This window comes from Buteo buteo, chromosome Z, assembly GCF_964188355.1.
Source record: "Buteo buteo chromosome Z, bButBut1.hap1.1, whole genome shotgun sequence".
NCBI lineage: Eukaryota > Metazoa > Chordata > Aves > Accipitriformes > Accipitridae > Buteo > Buteo buteo.
Window position 1 is genome coordinate 56,931,259 of NC_134204.1, and position 18,763 is coordinate 56,950,021.

The following is an 18,763-nucleotide window of genomic DNA, read 5'->3' on the forward strand; positions in this document are numbered from 1 at the left end:
GTAAAGCTTATAGTCAACAATGACCATTTAAATTAATAACAGTATCTAAAAGTTCACAAATTCATAGTAACACATTGATACTAGTGTTAACTTGTAATATTGTAGATTTGAATTCTTGTCTATCATTTGTCACAGATCATGACATAAGTACACAGGGCACTAGTCTATGAAATAAGTAACAGAGCTCAATATGTTTACTATTCAGTAACTAGAATCACTAACATCAGGAATAATTACCTCATGAAATTATTTTCATCCCCATCTCTGTATGTTAGCACATATAAGTACACTTCTCTATTTGAGTTAAATTACCTAGCAAAATTACTGGCAATACTAACTTTTAAATTATCGTGCTCGTCTTTGAAATCCTTATGCAAAATCCTTTGAAACAGCTTCTATAAAATTTGGAGCAGACATGAGTATTGTAAATGTGCAAATGATGGCAAAAAGGGTAAATGCAACCAGGCATAATCTGTCTATGACAGCAGCTGCAAACTTCCACTCACTGCAGATCTCTTCACCTTCATCTTGTTTCCTGAAGCGCATTGCTATGAACTGAACTTCCTCCAGGATCTTCACAATCACTGGAATAGTATCCATTAAAGCTTTCTTTTGAACAAGCTCCATATCTTCTGGTAAGGGGCAAGTAATCTTTCCACTCTTGCTACCCAGATCATTCTTCTGGGGGCAGCATGGATTATCCATTGTGTGGTAGCTATGGATCATGTTGCCATTGCTGGACTGGTGCCCACGTAGAACATTCATCTCCATGCTGTTTACACTCAGATGGTCCTTGGGATAGCTGTATTTGCAAGAGAGAGGCTTTACTTTTTCCCCAGGTTTTTTCATTCGTAAAAACCAAGCACACCAATTCAGCAGAATGACACGGACCTGAAAGAGAGTGATCAAAATAGAAATAAAGGGAACTTTTCTGCATTTTAAAAGTTCCTGAAACATTTCATGACTATTGTAGTTAGTCTGTATGGTCCTTTAGAAAAACTGACTGCTCTCTGTGTTTTCCAGCTATCTGCTTTCAAATGGGGTTTTTGGGGGTCTGGCTTCTTCCTAAGAATGACCTTTTTTTGGATATGTCTTGAACATAGAGGTGTTCAATGCCCACTTAGCTTATAAAGCAAAAGCAATGTAAACTCTTACTTTACAATATGATTCTTGATCTTTAGCAAACAATCCCAGATCTCTGTAATTGAGCAGAGGGCACAAAATTGGCTTCATGATTTTCAACCATTTCTCAGATAGCATGGAAAGAAATACACTTAAATATTTCGAGGGCCAATGTTTAGATTCTGCTGGGAAAAAACCAATACAACAGACTAACAGCTGTTTTTAGCACATTCTCCACCTCCATCTCTATTATTTAAGTCTAAATAAATAGCCTTGGTTGATTTTTTTTTTTTTTTTAATTTGAAAGCCATTTGAAGAGTTCAGCCACATAATACAGCAGGCCTTTTTTCAAAAGAATAGTAGTAAATCAATTAAATTGGGCAGTTCAAAATCTGAATGCTATTATAAACTGCTGTCATTTCCCTGTGCTTTGGTGTACAACTGCTCTGGTGCATCATGAGAGCGCTCTAACCTGCACATGGCAGATTGTGCCCCATATATTTCTTGTCAAGGTCATCAAATGGGCTAACTTCAGAGAGCGCATCCAGCATTTTTTCCCCATGAATTGATCTTCAGATGTCTTGTCTGAAATCTGAGCCTGCTATGATTCTTATTGTTAACATTGTTTGCTGTGAAAGGCAGTAAAAAGGCTGTGAAATCAGTAACATCTTGTGTGAAAGGCAGCAACCTAAATCAGTAAAATCTTGTAATTGTAAAGTCCTTCAGGTACTGTATATACAAAATGGACATTTGCAATGTGCTTGTGAGAGTCCCTCTGATTGGTGGCCTCTTTAATGACTTTATTATTCTGGTTGCAAGTCAATCTGATGTCGAGGAGAGAACAGACATGGTCTTTGGTTTCAGTTCTGAGCCTTGGCCCAGGCTCCCCTGTGTGATCCTGCTCCAGTCACTTTGGCCATGTTTGACTCAGGACCACACTTTGCCTCCAAGGTTGTTTTAGAAGCGGGATGAATTGTCTCCTGTGTTTGCACAATACAGATGCAGGGATGGGGAAATTACAGCTAGCACTTTGAGTTGCTGCTGTAATGACAAGCATAATTTCAGAAAGGAGGCAGCATTAATTACAACAGGTGGGAATAATAATTGTAAAAGCAAAACCAATGACCAGTGGAAGATGGTTGCACAATTTTTAAATTCTGCAGTGTGAGCTCTTCTGGGTCACAGCCCCATGCCATTTTCTGTGAGCCTTTCTGCTGTTCTCCCACTGATGAATCTTTTCTTCTTCCTCCTGAAAGACTATTTTCCTGTGATTCATATTGTTCTCTTTTCACTGGGGTCTTTAAATATTTCATTATTTCCTCTGTGGTCACCACAGACAAATAGAAAATTATAACATAGCAGCCTAAAAAGTCGATCCTGTATTTAATTGAACTTACTTAATTACAATGTCCTCTGACTGCTTATGGACATAAAATGGAACATAATAAAGGTCTTAATTGCTAGGAATATTTCAACAGTGTCAGTGGCAAAAGGGAGAGAGACATTAATTCTGCAGTACTGTGAAATTCCAAGATACTAAGCCAGAAAAACTTTCTTATTAGAAAATCTTAATATGTCTACCTTAGCTCTGGAAGGAGATGTGAGGTGGAAAAGATCTGTTCTACAGGAATGCTACTTTTTCTTTCAAGACAAAGTGTTTATTGCTTAGGGAAATTACATTTATAAATACAGCCAAACCCATCTTCCATAGAATAATAAATACACAGAAGACAGCAATACAACTTTTAATTTGCTTGAACTTCCAAATGCCCTGTTTCCTTGAAAACACAAACACTCCGGCATCAATCTGTTCTTGTCACACCAATTAATTCAGGAGACAGCTGCAGCATAGGGGCTGTTGGAAAACAGCCCAGGCATGATGGTATGTTCTCACCTCACATATTTGGGTTTCTGTGAAGAAAGGACATAGGTACAGTTGCCCTCAGAGTTCAACATCCCAACCTTGGAGGTCCCCCCCCTAACCATAATACAGCTGTACTTCTAGCTCCCATCACAGCCACCTGCCTGTCCTAATCCAGAGGGGAGTCTCCAATTAAAGCTGTCCTGAGCAGGGGCATCAGCACCTGAGCAAATCTGTGCATGTCCAGGTTCAAAGCACATCAAAAGAAAAGCCTGAAACATAATGAACCTGATTTAGGCACAGCAAAGAGCCAGAGTACTCTTGCCTTTGCCCACAAAATTCTTTCTTCTCTCTATGCTTGGTGTCTCCGTATCTCTCACCTGTGCAACAGTCTTGGTTGTCAGCAGAGATAGGTTGATGGAGCTGTAACCCATGCCTGATGTTATCCACTCCCAAACTGCTCCTTAGCTGGACCTTCTTTAGTGCTCTTTTCCATGCTAGCTCAGAAGACATCATCAAAAATATTAAGTAGTCAGCAGCTCTCACTTCTCAACTGAGTAGCTAACAAATGGCCTGACAGAACACCTTGGATTTAAACCCTCTTGGAAAAAGTTGGCTTTAGTAAGTCATCAAAGATTAATAGAAAGGAAGGCACAATTTTCAGCAGTGGAGTAGGGGAAGAAATGAGCACCTACAGAGAGGCTAAATACTAATATGCACACGTCCTCCCTCCTCTGATTCAAAGGCCAAGCACAGAGCCCTTGAGAGGAAGGGAAAAGAGGCTGCTCAACTGTAATTAGTTTAGAAAGTGAGTGTTTAGGTAATGTGGTCAGTTAAATCTTCTAGGTCTGGAACTGCTCCCACACAAGCCCAATGCCTTCGCCTGCAACTTACTCCAGCAGCTAATTCCATTTAAGCAGGAGGTGAGAACAATCCTGTAACAATATCCAATTAATCAGGGTTAGCGCTTTGCAATAAACTAATGTCTGACTCTGCCAGTATAAGGAGGGTGTGGGGAGTAAGTAGGTGGTAGGGGTATCTTCTGGGACTGGCAACTGCAGAGAGCAAATTTCAGGTAAGCAATTTCCTTCTTTCTGCAGATGGCTATCTTGGATTCCTGGTTTTTATTGACCAAAAATTTTTCAGGGTGTCTCTGTATGAAACACCTGACATAGGTCGACAGGAAAAAAAAATTAAAATTAAGACTTTGCCATGAATCCTAATGACTGAGTCTTGCCTGTGCCTTGCAGAGGACTAGTGCCACTTTTGTGGGGTCAGCCTCTTCTCTACACACTTGGCATTCACCCTTTTTCTCTTAAGATTGCTCAGCCCTGTCAGCTTGCCTGGTCTACAGCTTTCACAGTCTGTCATCTACGCTTCCCAGTAATGCTTTGCACACTCTTTTCTTCCTGATGGTATTTTTTTAATGTATGCCGGTTCAGCTGACCAATCATTGAACAAGGTTCCTCAAAAATGAGAATTTGTTGCACGCTGTGTTTCCAGCCAAGACAGTAAGACACTGATAGAGAGCAGGAACTGACTTGCAGGGCCTGTGAGCAGATTTAACATATGCCATTGTGTCTAAGCTCCTCAAAAAGCAGATGAAACAATAAAATTGTCCATGGGGACTATTATGCTGCTGCATACGCTGTCCATGTAGACATCTGAAGCAAGTTTACCCAGATTTGTGCCCTCAGGTCCTGCTTACATGCAGGTTCATCCAGAATTCATGTGCTCTGCTGTCTTGAAAGTAAGATGATTTTAAATGATACAGCACTGCAAGAAATAATTGTTAATATGCTTAATTCTACTGGACTTCTTTTTTTAATTTGCATTGATGCTGCAGTTCATTTTTAGAGAGGCTAAATTAGAAAGCTGTCTGTACTCAGGCTGACATGATTCAACATCACGTCAGGATAATTGTCTAGCATGACAAATGTGGTGAATGAGATTCCAGAGGATGCTGTACAACCAGACTTCCGTGAAACCACGGTGGGTGGATAGTTGACTGGTCTTTGTACCTGCTTCTGCTTTCATTCCTGTTCTTTTTGTAAATACAAAGCATACCTTGCTTATTCTAAAATCTATTCTTAGGAAAAAGAGGGAAAAAAAAGTATCATTTTCTTCTAACTTGAAAATCTAAAGAAAACACGTTCCTTCTGAAAGTCAGCTGGCATTGGTGCCAGCCCTCACTGGGCTAACAGAGACTGCTGCTGTAGAGAAAAGAGGGAGAACACATGCTAATGCACTGAGAATTGATCAGATGGCACCAGATAAAATTGTTTTTCCATACAGACAAGTGGATGTGGCTTCAGCAGAAGGCAGATTTCCAAGTCAGGGAAGTCCACGGGTCTCCTCAGCCTGAGTCAGACTGAGTCCAAGAGCGTTGCCTTTCTTTTTCTGCTGGTGGTAAGCTCCAAGCTGTGAGAAGCATAGCTGGATTCAGCATTCAACACCCTCACTACACTGAAGTATTGGAGTTCCTAATCTTCCAGCAACTTGCGGAGCCAGTTCATAACTAGAACAGTTGCAAGACAGAAGTAAATTGGCTTCACGTCCTGTCTTTGTTTTGGGAGATTACAGCTCTGTCATGAACTGCAGTGAGAACCTCTGTAAGGGAACAAAGCAGACAAACTGCCCAGCAGAGACCGGTAAGTGTTTGTTTAGTGCTTTGAAATGTCACGATTTATCAGTACTGGTGTCTGCTGGATAAGAAATCAAAGGTGTTGCCCATGGGGTTAGCACTTGTAAAGTGGGTGCTGAGCAAGATTACTCTGCCATGACTCAATAACCCTATTGTAAGTTTAAATAAAAACCCCAAATATCAGATACTGGTTTTATAGAAAACCTAATTTAGTGCGCTTGTTCTTTCCCTCCAATAGCAAACCTAAGTGTCAAACATACTGTCTGTAGCTGACTCTTCAGATTAATGGGGAACAAATTCTGACCTTCATCTATAATTAGTTTACTATAGCTTTTAGATTATTTTTTTCTTTCAGTTGGCTGTTAAATATTTACCATCAAATCTGCTTACCCATTTGGGCATCTTTCCTCCTTGCGGGTCATGATGGTGAAACTGCAGAACCAGCACTGTTACCACCACAGACAGACCAACGATGACCATGATGCTAGCAAAATACTGAGCTGTAATTAAAAGGAGGACTTGGTTAGGAGGGAAAAAACCAAACAAAAGGCAAATAATATTCCCTGGCCATGCCTCAAGATCTACATTTGAGAAGCTCTGCATCACCTTCAAACATCCTTTTCTCTCGTCTTTCACACTGGAACATTTGAGGCCTTTGAGGTTTTCAGTGTAACTGCTCAGCTCCCTCCTCTCCAGCAAGGGAAGGGCTAGAACCAGTGAAAGGCATAAACTGTTTGGTTTTTTATCCCAGAGAGGAATATAGGGCCTGCTGCTAAGGACCAGCTCCATGTTGGCTGCCAGGACAGCAAGAAGCTGAGCTGACCAGACCCAGTGAACACCAGCATCACCAGTCCTGCGCCACCCTGCAGTACCAGCAAAGGTACTGGAGGGAAATGCTGTCCTCGTGGTGTCTCTGGACCCCCTCAGTGTCATCAGACCTCCTTCCTTGCCCCACCACTGCTCACAAGAGGTTAGGCATATTTTTCATCACCCTTCTCAGACCTCAAGACCACTTCTTTTAGTTCCTACGAAAGCACACTAAACCCTTGCTGAATTTAAGCCTGCCATGCAGGAAAGAAATCAAGATCTTGAAAGCCAGAACTTAGACTTGAAACCTTATCTCTGAAGTGGCAGTACAGCTTCCTCATGCCAGGATTGACGCTGATGCACTGGAGTGTGAAGCAGAATTACCCACAGGGCTAATGACATTTGAAGGCTGCTGTGGCAAAATACCAGGGAGCATTATTGTTGGCTGATACAAAGGGCCGATGTGGGAGAGCATGTGACACTGTCCAAGACTGCAGCCTCCTCCTACCCCATGCCCTCCCTCCTGCACCTTGCTGGAAAAGTAAAAAATTCAATACAAGCTCCAAGGCAAGTTTTGTTCCGGCTCAATTTCTTAATACCAATTCCTACTGCCTCAGCAGCAAAAAGCTTGTTAATAACAATGAGGTTCTCACACCTTCCTGAAACCAATGCTGCAATTGCTTCAAGAGGTAGGCATGGCTTTCTGTGGCAAAATGAATTATGCAGCTGGATTAGAAGAATAGTCCTGAGCGTGAGGTGAATTGAAAGGTCTCTGTTGCACTTAGTCATGAGAGAACAGAACCAACAGCCAGGCAGAAGCAGAGCAAACCAGGAGCTCAGGTTTCAGGGAAGCTGGCTGATCTGATTCCAGTATGCCCCATGTAAAAGAAACACAGCAGTGTTGATATCACTGCTTTAATTACTGACATAAGTCACTAAACAAATTCCATAAATTCTACACATTTTGATGCCACCAGACTTCAAAGGCCTGAAGTGGTCCATTTAAAATGGCTTTGGCTAGGATTTTTCACAGATCCTTGGAAAATTAGTCACCTGGCTGAACTTTGAAACAACTTGGTATCATCTGACTCAAGATCCCAGCCAATGATTTGCAGAGGAATTCACACTCTCAGTTTTTTCTGCTGTAAGACAAGGAGCAAAGGTCAGGAGACTGCCATGGAGCCCTGCTAGTAAACAGGGAAAACTGTTCTCTCAGGAACAGACTGGGAACTGTAGGGGACCTCTGGACCCATAAAGAAAGATGTTTTATGTTTTTGCCTGGTGATAGGCAAGAAAGATGACTGGGTGTGCATCACCTGCATTTTGTGATGGGGGGGTGCAGGGGGGTGCTTCTGTTCAAGGTACAGTAAGGTTTTCAATTGGAAAGTAAGGATGGAGGAAATAGGGCATAGTACTTCAGCCCTATTATCAGTTTCAGGCAATCAAATGTCACAAGATATCTGTGAAATGAGAACTGGCAGGTAGACTTACGCAGCCCTGGTAGGTGCAGGTGCAGTATTCATTTCAGGAGCAGAATGACCCAAAGCCCTGGAGCAGCCCAGACCTACTCTATGGCTGGGTTTTGCCAGCCCTGAAGAACAAGCAATGAAAGGGGAGAAAGGAAGTAGCAAAGGCTGGCACACCTGTCACGTTAGCTTTTCAATTCTCTAGTTGGAGATATGATGAAGGCTGTTGCCTCCTTTTCTGTGGCAAGACAAGGTAGACCTAATAGCCATTGTTTACAAAGGAATTGCTAGATCTTCTGGACATGGGACTCTTTGATTGACAACATGACTCTGTGCTTACCATCCAGATCTTGCACTGGGGCAGAGCCACAGGCAGGGATGGCCAAGACCTAGCTGGGCCTGGGTTCAGTGACAGTTCACCTGTAAGGGAAGGAAAGGCCCCAGAACTGAGTGGTAAGTCCATGAGGCAAAATGACCACAACTCAATCTTCTCCAGCAGCGCTGTGAGCAGAGGAGCATAGCTGCTGAAAGGATCAAGTTACAATGTGCATAGATAATACTTTCCTTGGAGCCATGGGACTGAAGTCTTCACTCACCCTACCCTAGCCCCACATAGCCCTGAATTAGCAAACTCTACTCCTGGGCCTCCACTGATGTTGCTGAGCACAGAAATAGGATGCTGTCCTGTGAGATGTGGCAGGGGAGACAAGCAGTGGAGTAAGAACTGAGCTTTGGTCTCCCAAGTGGCAGCCACAGCCCAGCTACCAGACTTTCTCTGACAGTATTTTAGGGCCCATCCTAAAGCCTACAGCACTTAGGCAGGTAGGGCTTTGAAGCTGCCACTCCCACAAAGTCTACCCCCACATGTGTCTGTTGGCAGGGGTAAATGGAAATTCTATTTTACGCAGACATTCAGCCCCTTTCATTTTCAGCTTGGAGGCTTTAACAAAATACTTCACCATGGGCAGTGTCAGGAACAGCAATCTCAGACTGGAGTGCATTTGAAAGAGCAGGGGCCCAATTGCTGTAGTCAGCTGCTCCAAGGCACAGCTGGGAAGCGACTGACCCCTTCTGAAGGGGAACTGGCTTATTCACACTCTCTGGAGTGTGAATGAGCCAGTTCCCCTTCAGAAGGGGTCACAAGCCAGGAAAAGGGACCAGAAGACCTGTGTTTGGAGCCCCTCAATGTGCCTTACACAGCAGCATTCCCCATGGATACCAAGGTCTGCACTGGTCACTGCTAGATGCTCTTCATGTGTTTTCAAACCTACATGCTGCTTTCTTCAGCAGTTCTGTGTGAACAGAAATGCTGTTTTGGGTGCTGGGTTGATCTCTTTCAAGTTGTATGAAGTATTTGTGCTTCTACAATTGATTTTCTTCCCATTGTTTGCCAAAGAAGGCATGATGTAACACACTACCTGGACAGCTGTTTTAACATCTGGGAGTTGTCAGCTTTTGTCTCAGCATTGTCAGAAGATGTTCAGGTCGTGTTGTCATAGCATATATGGATCTAATACAACCACAGATATCCAGTAAGTCTTTTTAAAAAAACAGTGGCAACAGCTATTTGTTCTTGCAGGCATTGTCTGGCATCACCTGTATCAAAAGGATGGCAATGACTTGCAATTCATAACCTGAGGGGCTTCCAGTACCATTTTTGGACCTTCTGTGCCACTATCTGGTGTTAGAGAAGCACCTTAGGGTTATTTTAGAGATATTTTGGAAGATCCACTGCTTGAGTGGAACTGGATTAACTTTAAGGACTGATTAGGAGAAGGGTAAATAAGACAGAAACACTGAGAGGAGCAAGACAATTCCAGATGAGTGCTTTGCTTTGTTGATTTTATCACAGAACACTGACTGAGAAAGCAGTATATTACCAAGATTTGTTAATACAGTTAATCATAGGAAAGGCAGAGCTTCTCCATTGTGACCAGTTACAGTCCTTTGTTCCTATGAAATAGTGGGGGAAGGAGGAGTGTGTTGGCTCAGGTATTCACAGTGATCAAGTTGGATACCTCCCATTGGTGTTCTTGTTTGTATTCCTTCTTTGCAGAAAATGTCAGATTTCACATGTGAAATGATGGACTGGTGTAGAGCTGCTTTAAGTCAGGTCATTTCAGCCATTCAGTGCTGAGTGCTTCTGGTGAACTCTCAGAAAATGGTAGAAATGCCCCAGAGCATGTACAGAATGAGATATTCACTGCTCCCACTTCTGGAAATGGTCCAGGTTAATGAACTGAAGCCTGAGGAGGATGCAGGAAACCTCAGACACCAGTAGAGGGGCTTCCAACCACACTTCTGTATCAGGAATAGTGTGGCCAGCCAAAGCAGGGAGGTGATTGTTCCCCTGTATTGGGCACTGGTGAGGCTGCACCTCGACTACTGTGTTCAGTTTTGGGCCCCTCACTACAGGAAAGACATTGAGGTGCTGGAGCGTGTCCAGAGAAGGGCAACTAAGTTGGTGAGGGGCCTGGAGCACAAGTCTTATGAGGAGCGGCTGAGGGAGCTGGGGCTGTTTAGTCTAGAGAAGAGGAGGCTGAGGGGAGACCTTATAGCCCTTTACAACTACCTGCAAGGAGGTTGTAGTGAGGTGAGTGCTGGTCTCTTCTATCAAGTAACTACTGATAGGACGAGAGGAAATGGCCTTAAGTTGTGCCAGGAGAGGTTTAGATTGGATATTAGGAAAAATTTCTTTACTGAAAGGGTTGTCAGGTATTGGAACAGGCTGCCCAGGGAAGTGGTGGAGTCACCATCCCTGAAGGTGTTCAAAAAACATGTAAATAAGGCACTTCAGGTCATGGTTTCATGGGCATACTGGTGTTGGGTTGACGGTTGGACTCGATGATCTTAAAGGCCTTTTCCAACCTAAAGGATTCCATGTTTCTATGATTCTTTTCTCCTATGACAGGGACAAGGGCTGGTGCTGGGCAGATGCTGTAGCAGTCTGCAGCAGGTGGTGGCAGAGTTTCTCAGAGACCAGGGAAACGGAAAAGTAGGACGTTCCCTCACTGGCTGATTTACTGTTGTACACAGACAGCAAAGAAATACAGAAGAGGACGTAAGCAGGAAAACAATTTCCACCGTTGCTGAGATTTGCTGTAAGATGGGACACCGTGTGCTGTCCATTAGCTCTCATTGACAGTAGAAAGCAAAGAGCATCATCTCAGTCCAGCTAGTCCTTCAAACATGAAATGTCTTAAAAGAGTGAGAGGCTTCAGGATTGGATGCTGTGTCTACATTTTGGTTATGATACCTGTAGAAGGCATGGGCAGTGTTTTCACAGTGTTTTCAAACTCTTCTCCTCCCACGTGCTTTTGAAGAATGGAACTGGGTGTTTGAAAAGTAAAACTGTTCTCTTTTTTTTGATAAAGAAACAGCATCCAAGACTCATGGCTTTGGGAAAAGCACCATTGATCACAGGACATGAAACTGTAAGAGCTGCTGCAAATGAGAACTTCTGATTCACGGAAGAGGCTGAGCAGGGTCCTGGTGCCAGCAAGGCACCAGGCAGGAACATGAAAGGGAGGAGGGGAAAAGCACTCCACAAAATCAAAAAAAGACAGAGCAAAGTGAAGTGGCAGCAGCTGAGAACATATAGGCAGATGACAGAAAATGTAACAGGAGATTAATCTCATTTTCTCTCTAGTCAGAACAACTAAAGCCTTATGCTCATAGCTCAATCTGTAACTCCTGGAGGTGGCAAAGAACCACATTTCTTCCTCGTCTTAGTAATTTGCAGTCTTGTTTGCTGTATGACTAACTGTAAGAAGTCACCCCAAGCATCTGCTGCAAATGTACACCGTAAAACCTTCATTCTATGGAAATAACATAGGCATGATAAAGAATGGCAAGGAGGGGACACAGCTGAAAATAAGTCATGATATTAGAGCCCCAAGCAGCAAGTAAGTTTTGTGATTTTTAGAGAAGCAAGCAGAGGAGCTCAGCAAAAGAAGAAAGAGAGAAATGCAGCTTTATTATCTGGAGGTGAAGATAACTTCATTTTTATTGTGCACCATTTGATATGTCCAGCCAAGGAGTCAAGCATCATCTGCATGTTAGTCATAAGAACTGACAGTTCCTCATATGCATGAGTCCCATGCTCCTCTTTCAGACACTCTCTGCACATGCCAACTTTCAGGTATTCCACACTTTCTGCTATAAAACTCCTCTTACAGCAAAATACGGATTCTTGATCCAAAACCAATAGTGTTATTTTGGAGAGAGCTGGAAGGAAATAATGATTTGCAGCACTTTGAATTTATTTGAGCATGGAAAAAAAATCAGAAATTATGTAGCACTTCTGTGCAAGGGATGCTTTGAATTTCCAGGTGTAAAAAGTGATTATGGAAGAAACAAATCATCTGACTGGCCTGAGAGGTCTAAATATTTCATTTCAAGATTTGGCTTTTGGGCAGAAGCATGCCTTATCTGCTTGGACAAAATACTTTGAAAGTGATGCAACCTTGAGAGCTAGGTGGGTTAGAGGGAGAGCAGCTAACTCAGAGCTTATTGCAGCTTTGATCTCAAGCTCAAAGCATCCTGCTGTGGGTGTTCCTAGCTGTTTCTCCATGTGACTGTACTTTCTGTGCCACCTGGGGCCTGAACTCAAAGATTGCAGTAGCTTTGGACTAGTACAAGACTAAAGAACTGGGTGGGGTTTTCAAAGTAAGCATTTTAGGGTCTGTCTCTGCACGGTGTCACCCCGTTCTCACAGCGGTGGGACTGCAGCACAGTAAACCAGAGATGAGTGCAAGGTGGATGTGGGTGGGTGGAGGAGGGACCCCACAGCCTGTGTCTCACTGCTGAGTGGAACAAGAGGTGAACCTGCTGCTTACTAGGGCTGGGGTGTTTTCTTAAAAAAGAAGCAGCCAGGATCATGGAGGGAGAGTGAAAAGTGGGGACAGCAACAAACTTTCCAGTGCCATGTGGCCCTGAATGTTTTCCCTCTCTGGAGGTGATACTGCAGGCAGGGAGAAAGAATAGTGCAGAAGCTGTGCGGGTTATGCTCATAACTGTGTTGCTCTCAATTTTCCAGAGCAATGGCTTTTGGCCATGTCTGACTTTTTAACATGAGCTGTGGATTGATCTGTCTTTCTGAAAAACTGGGTGGGTTTGGTAGTAACTAAACATTCCATTAGGAGCTGAATTTTTTTAAGCCCATGAGTCTGAACTAGCAGCTTATATTGAGACATTGATTTTTGAAGACACTCCTACAGCAGTGCAAGATGAATGAGATTCTGGTCACTGCTTTATCAGGTACCACTGGTGGTGGGTAAGCATAACCACCAACTGTGTAATCTTAAGGAGGGTCTAGTCAAAGGCTAGTCATGAAGGTGAAGAGTTACAGGTAGGAATCTGTCTTGAGTTAGGAGAACTTGTTCCTTAGTGACTTCTTAATGCATGATTTCCTAGCCTTAATTACAAGGTTGCTTTGAAATGCAAAACAGAGTTTAATGAAACAGGTCAGGGATATGGAGACTGTAATCAGGGAGCCACAGTGCTCTTTAAAAAAAAGAATTCAGGCATATGCTTATTGCATAAGGAAGGAAGTTATCCTTTCTTCAGAGATGGTCATAAACCCATTACCAAAACCGGATCTGATTATCCAGTGCTATTTACATGTATCACTTTGTCTTTATAGAAATAAAAAAAGCCCTTACAGTTTAGATCTAAATGCCTCAAATGTTGCTCTTGGATGAATTACCTAAGCCTTTAGTTTCAGTGGGCAGGACCTGAGCTTGTACAAAAGCTCTAATTGAAATAACAGTATTTGTTTAATTTTGATTTGGTCACTGAACCAGGAAATCAACATAGTGGGACATGAGTATTCCTTCTTACGTAATGCATGACACTGGGTGCAATGGTGTTCTGTGGTAGGGGTAGGAAGATGCATGAAATCCCCCTGAAATTATTGGCATTTATACTGTGAAACAAGTCTGTGCATAATTGCATAGGTTTTTAGAAGCAGGAAGAACAATTATTGTCATATACCTGAGGTGTTTCACACAGGCTTTATGATTTTACCCAGTGATTAGTGCACTCAAGCCAGTAATTTCAGGTGTGTAACACATCTGGAGTTCTGTGCATTTCTGTATATCCTTTCCTCAAGTAATGAACTCCAGCTGTCTACTTACACAGACTCTTGATAAAAGTATTTTTAAAGAGAGAAATTAAAAGTAAGTCAAATCAGAAGTGCAGCCAGACACACTTCCTGTGAGGCATGATTAAGCTATACTAGAAAGGGTAAGTTTAGGACACAGCTGCTGCTGTATAGTCATGGTCTGAAAGTCTTTTCAGAGCTAGCCTCTAGAGATTTTAAGTGCCAGGAGGGACCTCCAGGACCCTGTAGTAAAACAAGCCTTGTTCTTTTAGTTGACTTGTGTTGGATTCTGGCCAAACTGTTGTGTTTGTAGATGTCATGGGACTTCAATGCTTTTGATCCAAATGGCTGAGCTCATTTCTGTTGCTATGGGTGGTTAATGTTTTAAACAGAAACAGAGGCATCCTTGCTCTCCTTCCCGGTCTTCTCCTTTCTTTGGCATCACAGATGAGTTTGAAGAAGGGCAGGATTCAACTTTTGAAAGATTGTGGTGCCTTGCTCCACACATATGCATGCTTCTGAAAACAGGGCTTTGGAAATATCTTGTTCCCCCCTAAAGGGAGGCTCTCTTGGAGAAGGACAGGAGCAGATATGCTACTGGGCAAGGAGTGGCTAGTTACTGGTGTGAATGCAAGCCCCAGCAAAACCAAATGAGAGCAGGAGGCAAATGTGGTGACCAGCCTGTCCAACTGGAACATTTCTTGGCATGGAAAGGGGCTGGCTCATTGTGGAAAGGAAAGCTCTACCCACCACGCTGCAGTGTAGAGGAGCAGCAAGGTCCTTGTGTTCAAATGTGTTGAGCAGCCTGCTGCTGATTTCTAGGCCAAGCTTTGTTACTTGGTCTTTACAGAAAAGAATTTGGCTTGTTTTTAACATGTATTAACACAGCAGTCAGTAGGCTACATAGAAATGGGAGTCCATTGTCTGGGGAAGTTTCATGTGTGAAGTAAGTCTCTGCTCTGGGCAGCTTCGCGAACAGATAGACAATGCAGAGGACATATTAAGGAAGAGGGCAACCACTTTGTTTTTTTCTACCTCTCTTGCCCCACCTGCCTCCTTGTGATTATTTAGGCTGAGAGATGCTTCATTTACTGTAAATGTAAGTTGAGGTCAAGAGGGAGTGGCCTCAACTAGGAAGAATCAGGATATGATTTCCACATTTCTCTGCAAATATACCAGACCTCAGAAGCTAGTTCTTTTCTTGGTGTCATATTACACCAGCCTTCCTTTGCTCCCTCAACAAAGATACTCCAAACAGTAGCTGTGAGAATTTCCCATCTTATTACAGTTCAGTAGTTAAAGCTAAGGTCCGAAGGTGGAGAAACATAAGAGGTACAGCATATTAGGTGCTAGTGGTTTTGTACTAGAAAGGCTGGGACTGTTCATCCAGGTCCAGTTAGGTGTGGATGCATGTTTGTTCCTAAAAACCCAGATCCTAAGAATATAATGCAGATTTTTAAAGTTCATGGGGTCACGTTTTCAGAGCATCTCTGCTCCCACATGCATGAAGACCAGCAACAGTGGCTTTTCTGCAGACCAGCAATGGGTCTTACCACTTCAAGATCAAATTACTTGCACCCTTCTCAAACCACATGCTTTAGGAGATTTGTTTATTCCTGTAACTTGGCACTAACTGTGCTTATTCTCCAAAAATTGAACAAGCTGTCCAATTGTCCTCCTTTTCCTCACACTCATTCCTGAGGATTTTCAACTGAACAAGAGATCATACTGAAGAACTGTGATCATGACCTGGTATATCCAGTTCAGCAGCTAAAATACCCCATTTGGGATCACCTATAAGATCACTGTGGAGAGATTATGCTGTGCTACCCTGTTAGAGTAAGGATAAGGTTTTCAGAGCTCGAGATCATGCAAAACCACACAGCCCAGCTTTGAGCACTTCCTGAACAAGGGCTGTTTGGGTGCAGAAGCCAAATGGGTGAGCAGTCTTTCCCTGCCTATTTGGAGTGCAGCAAGGAGTTTGGAGCAGGCCTTTAAACTAGGAATACTGTGGAAGGGAGATTACAGCCCAAATTTAAATGGAGAAACAGTGGGCAATCATAGAATCATAGAATGGTTTGGGTTGCAAGGGACCTTAAAGATCATCCAGTTCCAATCCCCCTGCCGTGGGCAGGGCCACCTTCCATGGGCAGGGCCACCTTCCACTAGACAAGGGTGGAAAGAAAATAGTGCTGGGTGGCCAGAGCAAAAAAGACTTCAAGAATGGTGAAACAAGACAGAAGGGCTCACCTCCAGAGTGAGCAGATGCATGAAGTCTGGTAAATATGCAGGAGCAACTGGAAGTCTGCATGTGGTCGTGAAACAATAACATTGCTGGAACAACTGAGATGCGGAGGGACATCTCTCACTACTGGAGTGCTCTGATGCATAGGTACAAGCTCTTTAGGGGGAACGGACAGCGAAGACAAATGGGTTGCCTTCTATGTGAAGGAGCCACTTGGATGTGAGGGGCTCCTCTGTGGGATGGATGAGAGCTTACGGGTCAGACTCAGTGAAGAGGCCAATGAGGCTGATGCTGTGGTAGGACTGCATTATAGACTACCCAAACACAGTGGATATGAGGATGGGGCCTTCTTAAAACAACTCAGGGAAGCCTCTCTATCACAGATCCTGGTTGCCACAGGGGACTTGGACCTCCCTGATGGCTGCTGAAAAGGCAACACAGTGTAATGCAAGCAGTCAAGAGGATTTCTGAAGAATGTCAGCAATAACTTCTTGATACAAGTACAGGACAGGCCAACCAGAGGTGGTGCATAGCTGACTCTGCTCTTCAATAGCAAGGAAGAGCTGGTTGGGAACATGATAATCATTGGCAGCCTAGGCTGTAGTTATTAAGAAATAGTGGAGTTCAAGACCATGAAGGGAGTAAGGAATGAGCACAGCAGGCTGTAGACCTTGGACTTAACATGAACAGACTTCTCATTTTGGGGGGAACCAGTAGCTGGGATCCCACTGGAGGAACCTCTGAAAGATAAAGCAGTACAAGAAAACTGTGAGGACTTAATGTACAGCAGCCTCCAAGTGCAAGAGATGTCTCTTCTATTACTCAGAAAAATAAGAAAACACATCACGAGATAAGCGTGGCTAAGCCAGGAACTCATGGTGAAGCTCCAGTGCAGAAGAGGAAGGGATGCAGAAAGCAGGGACAGGCTGCAAAAGGAAAATTTGGAAGCATTGCCTGGGCATTACTGTTGGTGTCAGGAACATTAAAGCTCAGGAGTTGAGACTGCCAAGGGAGTCAAGGGCAACAGGAAGAGTTTCTACCACTACACAAACAGTAAAAAGCTGAACAATGAAAATGTGGGCTTGCTGCTGAATGGGGAGGATGACTTAGTGACAGCAGACAGAGATAAGGCCAAGACAGTGTGTACTGTGCCTCAGCTTTTGCCATCAAGGTCTCCTATGTCTCTGTGCTTAGAGACATTGTTCAAGGATGAGGAAAGCAACCAGCAGTGGATGAGGATGGACTTAGGGATTGATTGTGAGAGCTGAACCTGCCCAAGTCCACATGACCAGATAGATGTCACCAAGAGTCCTGAGAGTATTGTTGCAAGGCCATGGAGATGGGGTAAGATCCCTGACGACTGGAGAAAGACAGACAATGCACCCATCTTCAAAAAAGTCTAAAAGGACAATCCACAGAACTACAGCCCTGTCATTGTGACTTTGGTCTCTAGGTAAATTGGGGAGCAAGTCCCTGGGGAACATTTCTGGACACTTGAGGGAGAAGGTGGGGACTGCGAACAGCTAGCAAGGATAAATCATATCTGACCAACATGATTGCCTTCTATAATAAAATGACAATATTTGCAGACAAGGGGAGAGAAGTAGATGTCATTTACATCAGCTTTAGCAAGGCTTTTGACACAGTCTTCTACTTCCTGAGGTCCTTTCCAACATGAACTATCTTGTGATGCTATGAAACAGGAGATTCCATTGGATGGGAATGGTTGAGTTTCAAAGCATGCAGCCTCAGTGCACCTCAGTGTGTCAAGATTCTGTTTGCTTTTGGGCTGCAATAGGGAAGCATCAGATGACAGTAGCCACAGGATTGGTTTAGACATCCCTCATCTGGATACCTGAAGTCAGTCTCCAGGGTGTTACAAAGCATCCATGTGCAAATACTGTTCTTTTACAGTGTTTCACAATATAAAATTTGTCTAATGAACAGATGAAAGAAACAGGCTGTGTTTAACCTACATGACAACTTTGAGAGGTGCGTTTCTAATACATTTGATATGCTCTAATTATTTGGACATTAGGAAAAAACTGGCAACAATACATGCTGTTAATGAGGCATACTCGTGAGAAGAGAGTCCCTTATTATCTCCTTCACTTTGGGATCCAAACAGAGTGAAAAGATGTGAGAGGTTCTGATAGTTGAGGCAATATTCACCTGGAGAAGGGGGACTTGATACAAGGGTTCTCCACCACCACCACCCTTCACCCTTTCTTGACATGTGATGTTCACATAGCGATGCTGCGATAAGTAGAAATTAATCTGTTATTACAGCATCAAAAATCTGTAATAATACATAACTATCGATAGCTTTTCCTGTTACAAATCTTACCTTCTATGATAGGGGACTGAATCAGTAGAAACTGGTCTGCTTAAAGCTAGTGGACTGGGCATAGGCAAGTGCATTCCTTCACTAATTCCAAATGGCTTTTTTTATGTATTACACAGAGCAAAATTGTGTGAAGACTGGTCCAAAATGGTTTGTGCCTCCTTCCTACAC

At 43.3% G+C, this 18,763-nt stretch overlaps 1 protein-coding gene across 1 annotated transcript in view; it reads right to left on the minus strand.

The window, feature by feature from the left end:
- Positions 1-369: 369 nt before the first annotated feature.
- The window catches only part of LOC142027443 (neuronal acetylcholine receptor subunit alpha-7-like), a 70,508-nt gene continuing 52,114 nt past the window's right edge, over positions 370-18,763 (minus strand). The window contains exons 9-10 of the mRNA XM_075021654.1: positions 6,018-6,127; positions 370-891 (exon numbers count right to left, since the gene is read on the minus strand). Of these exons, the coding sequence (XP_074877755.1) occupies positions 370-891; positions 6,018-6,127 (632 nt within the window). The remainder of the gene's footprint in view (positions 892-6,017; positions 6,128-18,763) is intronic.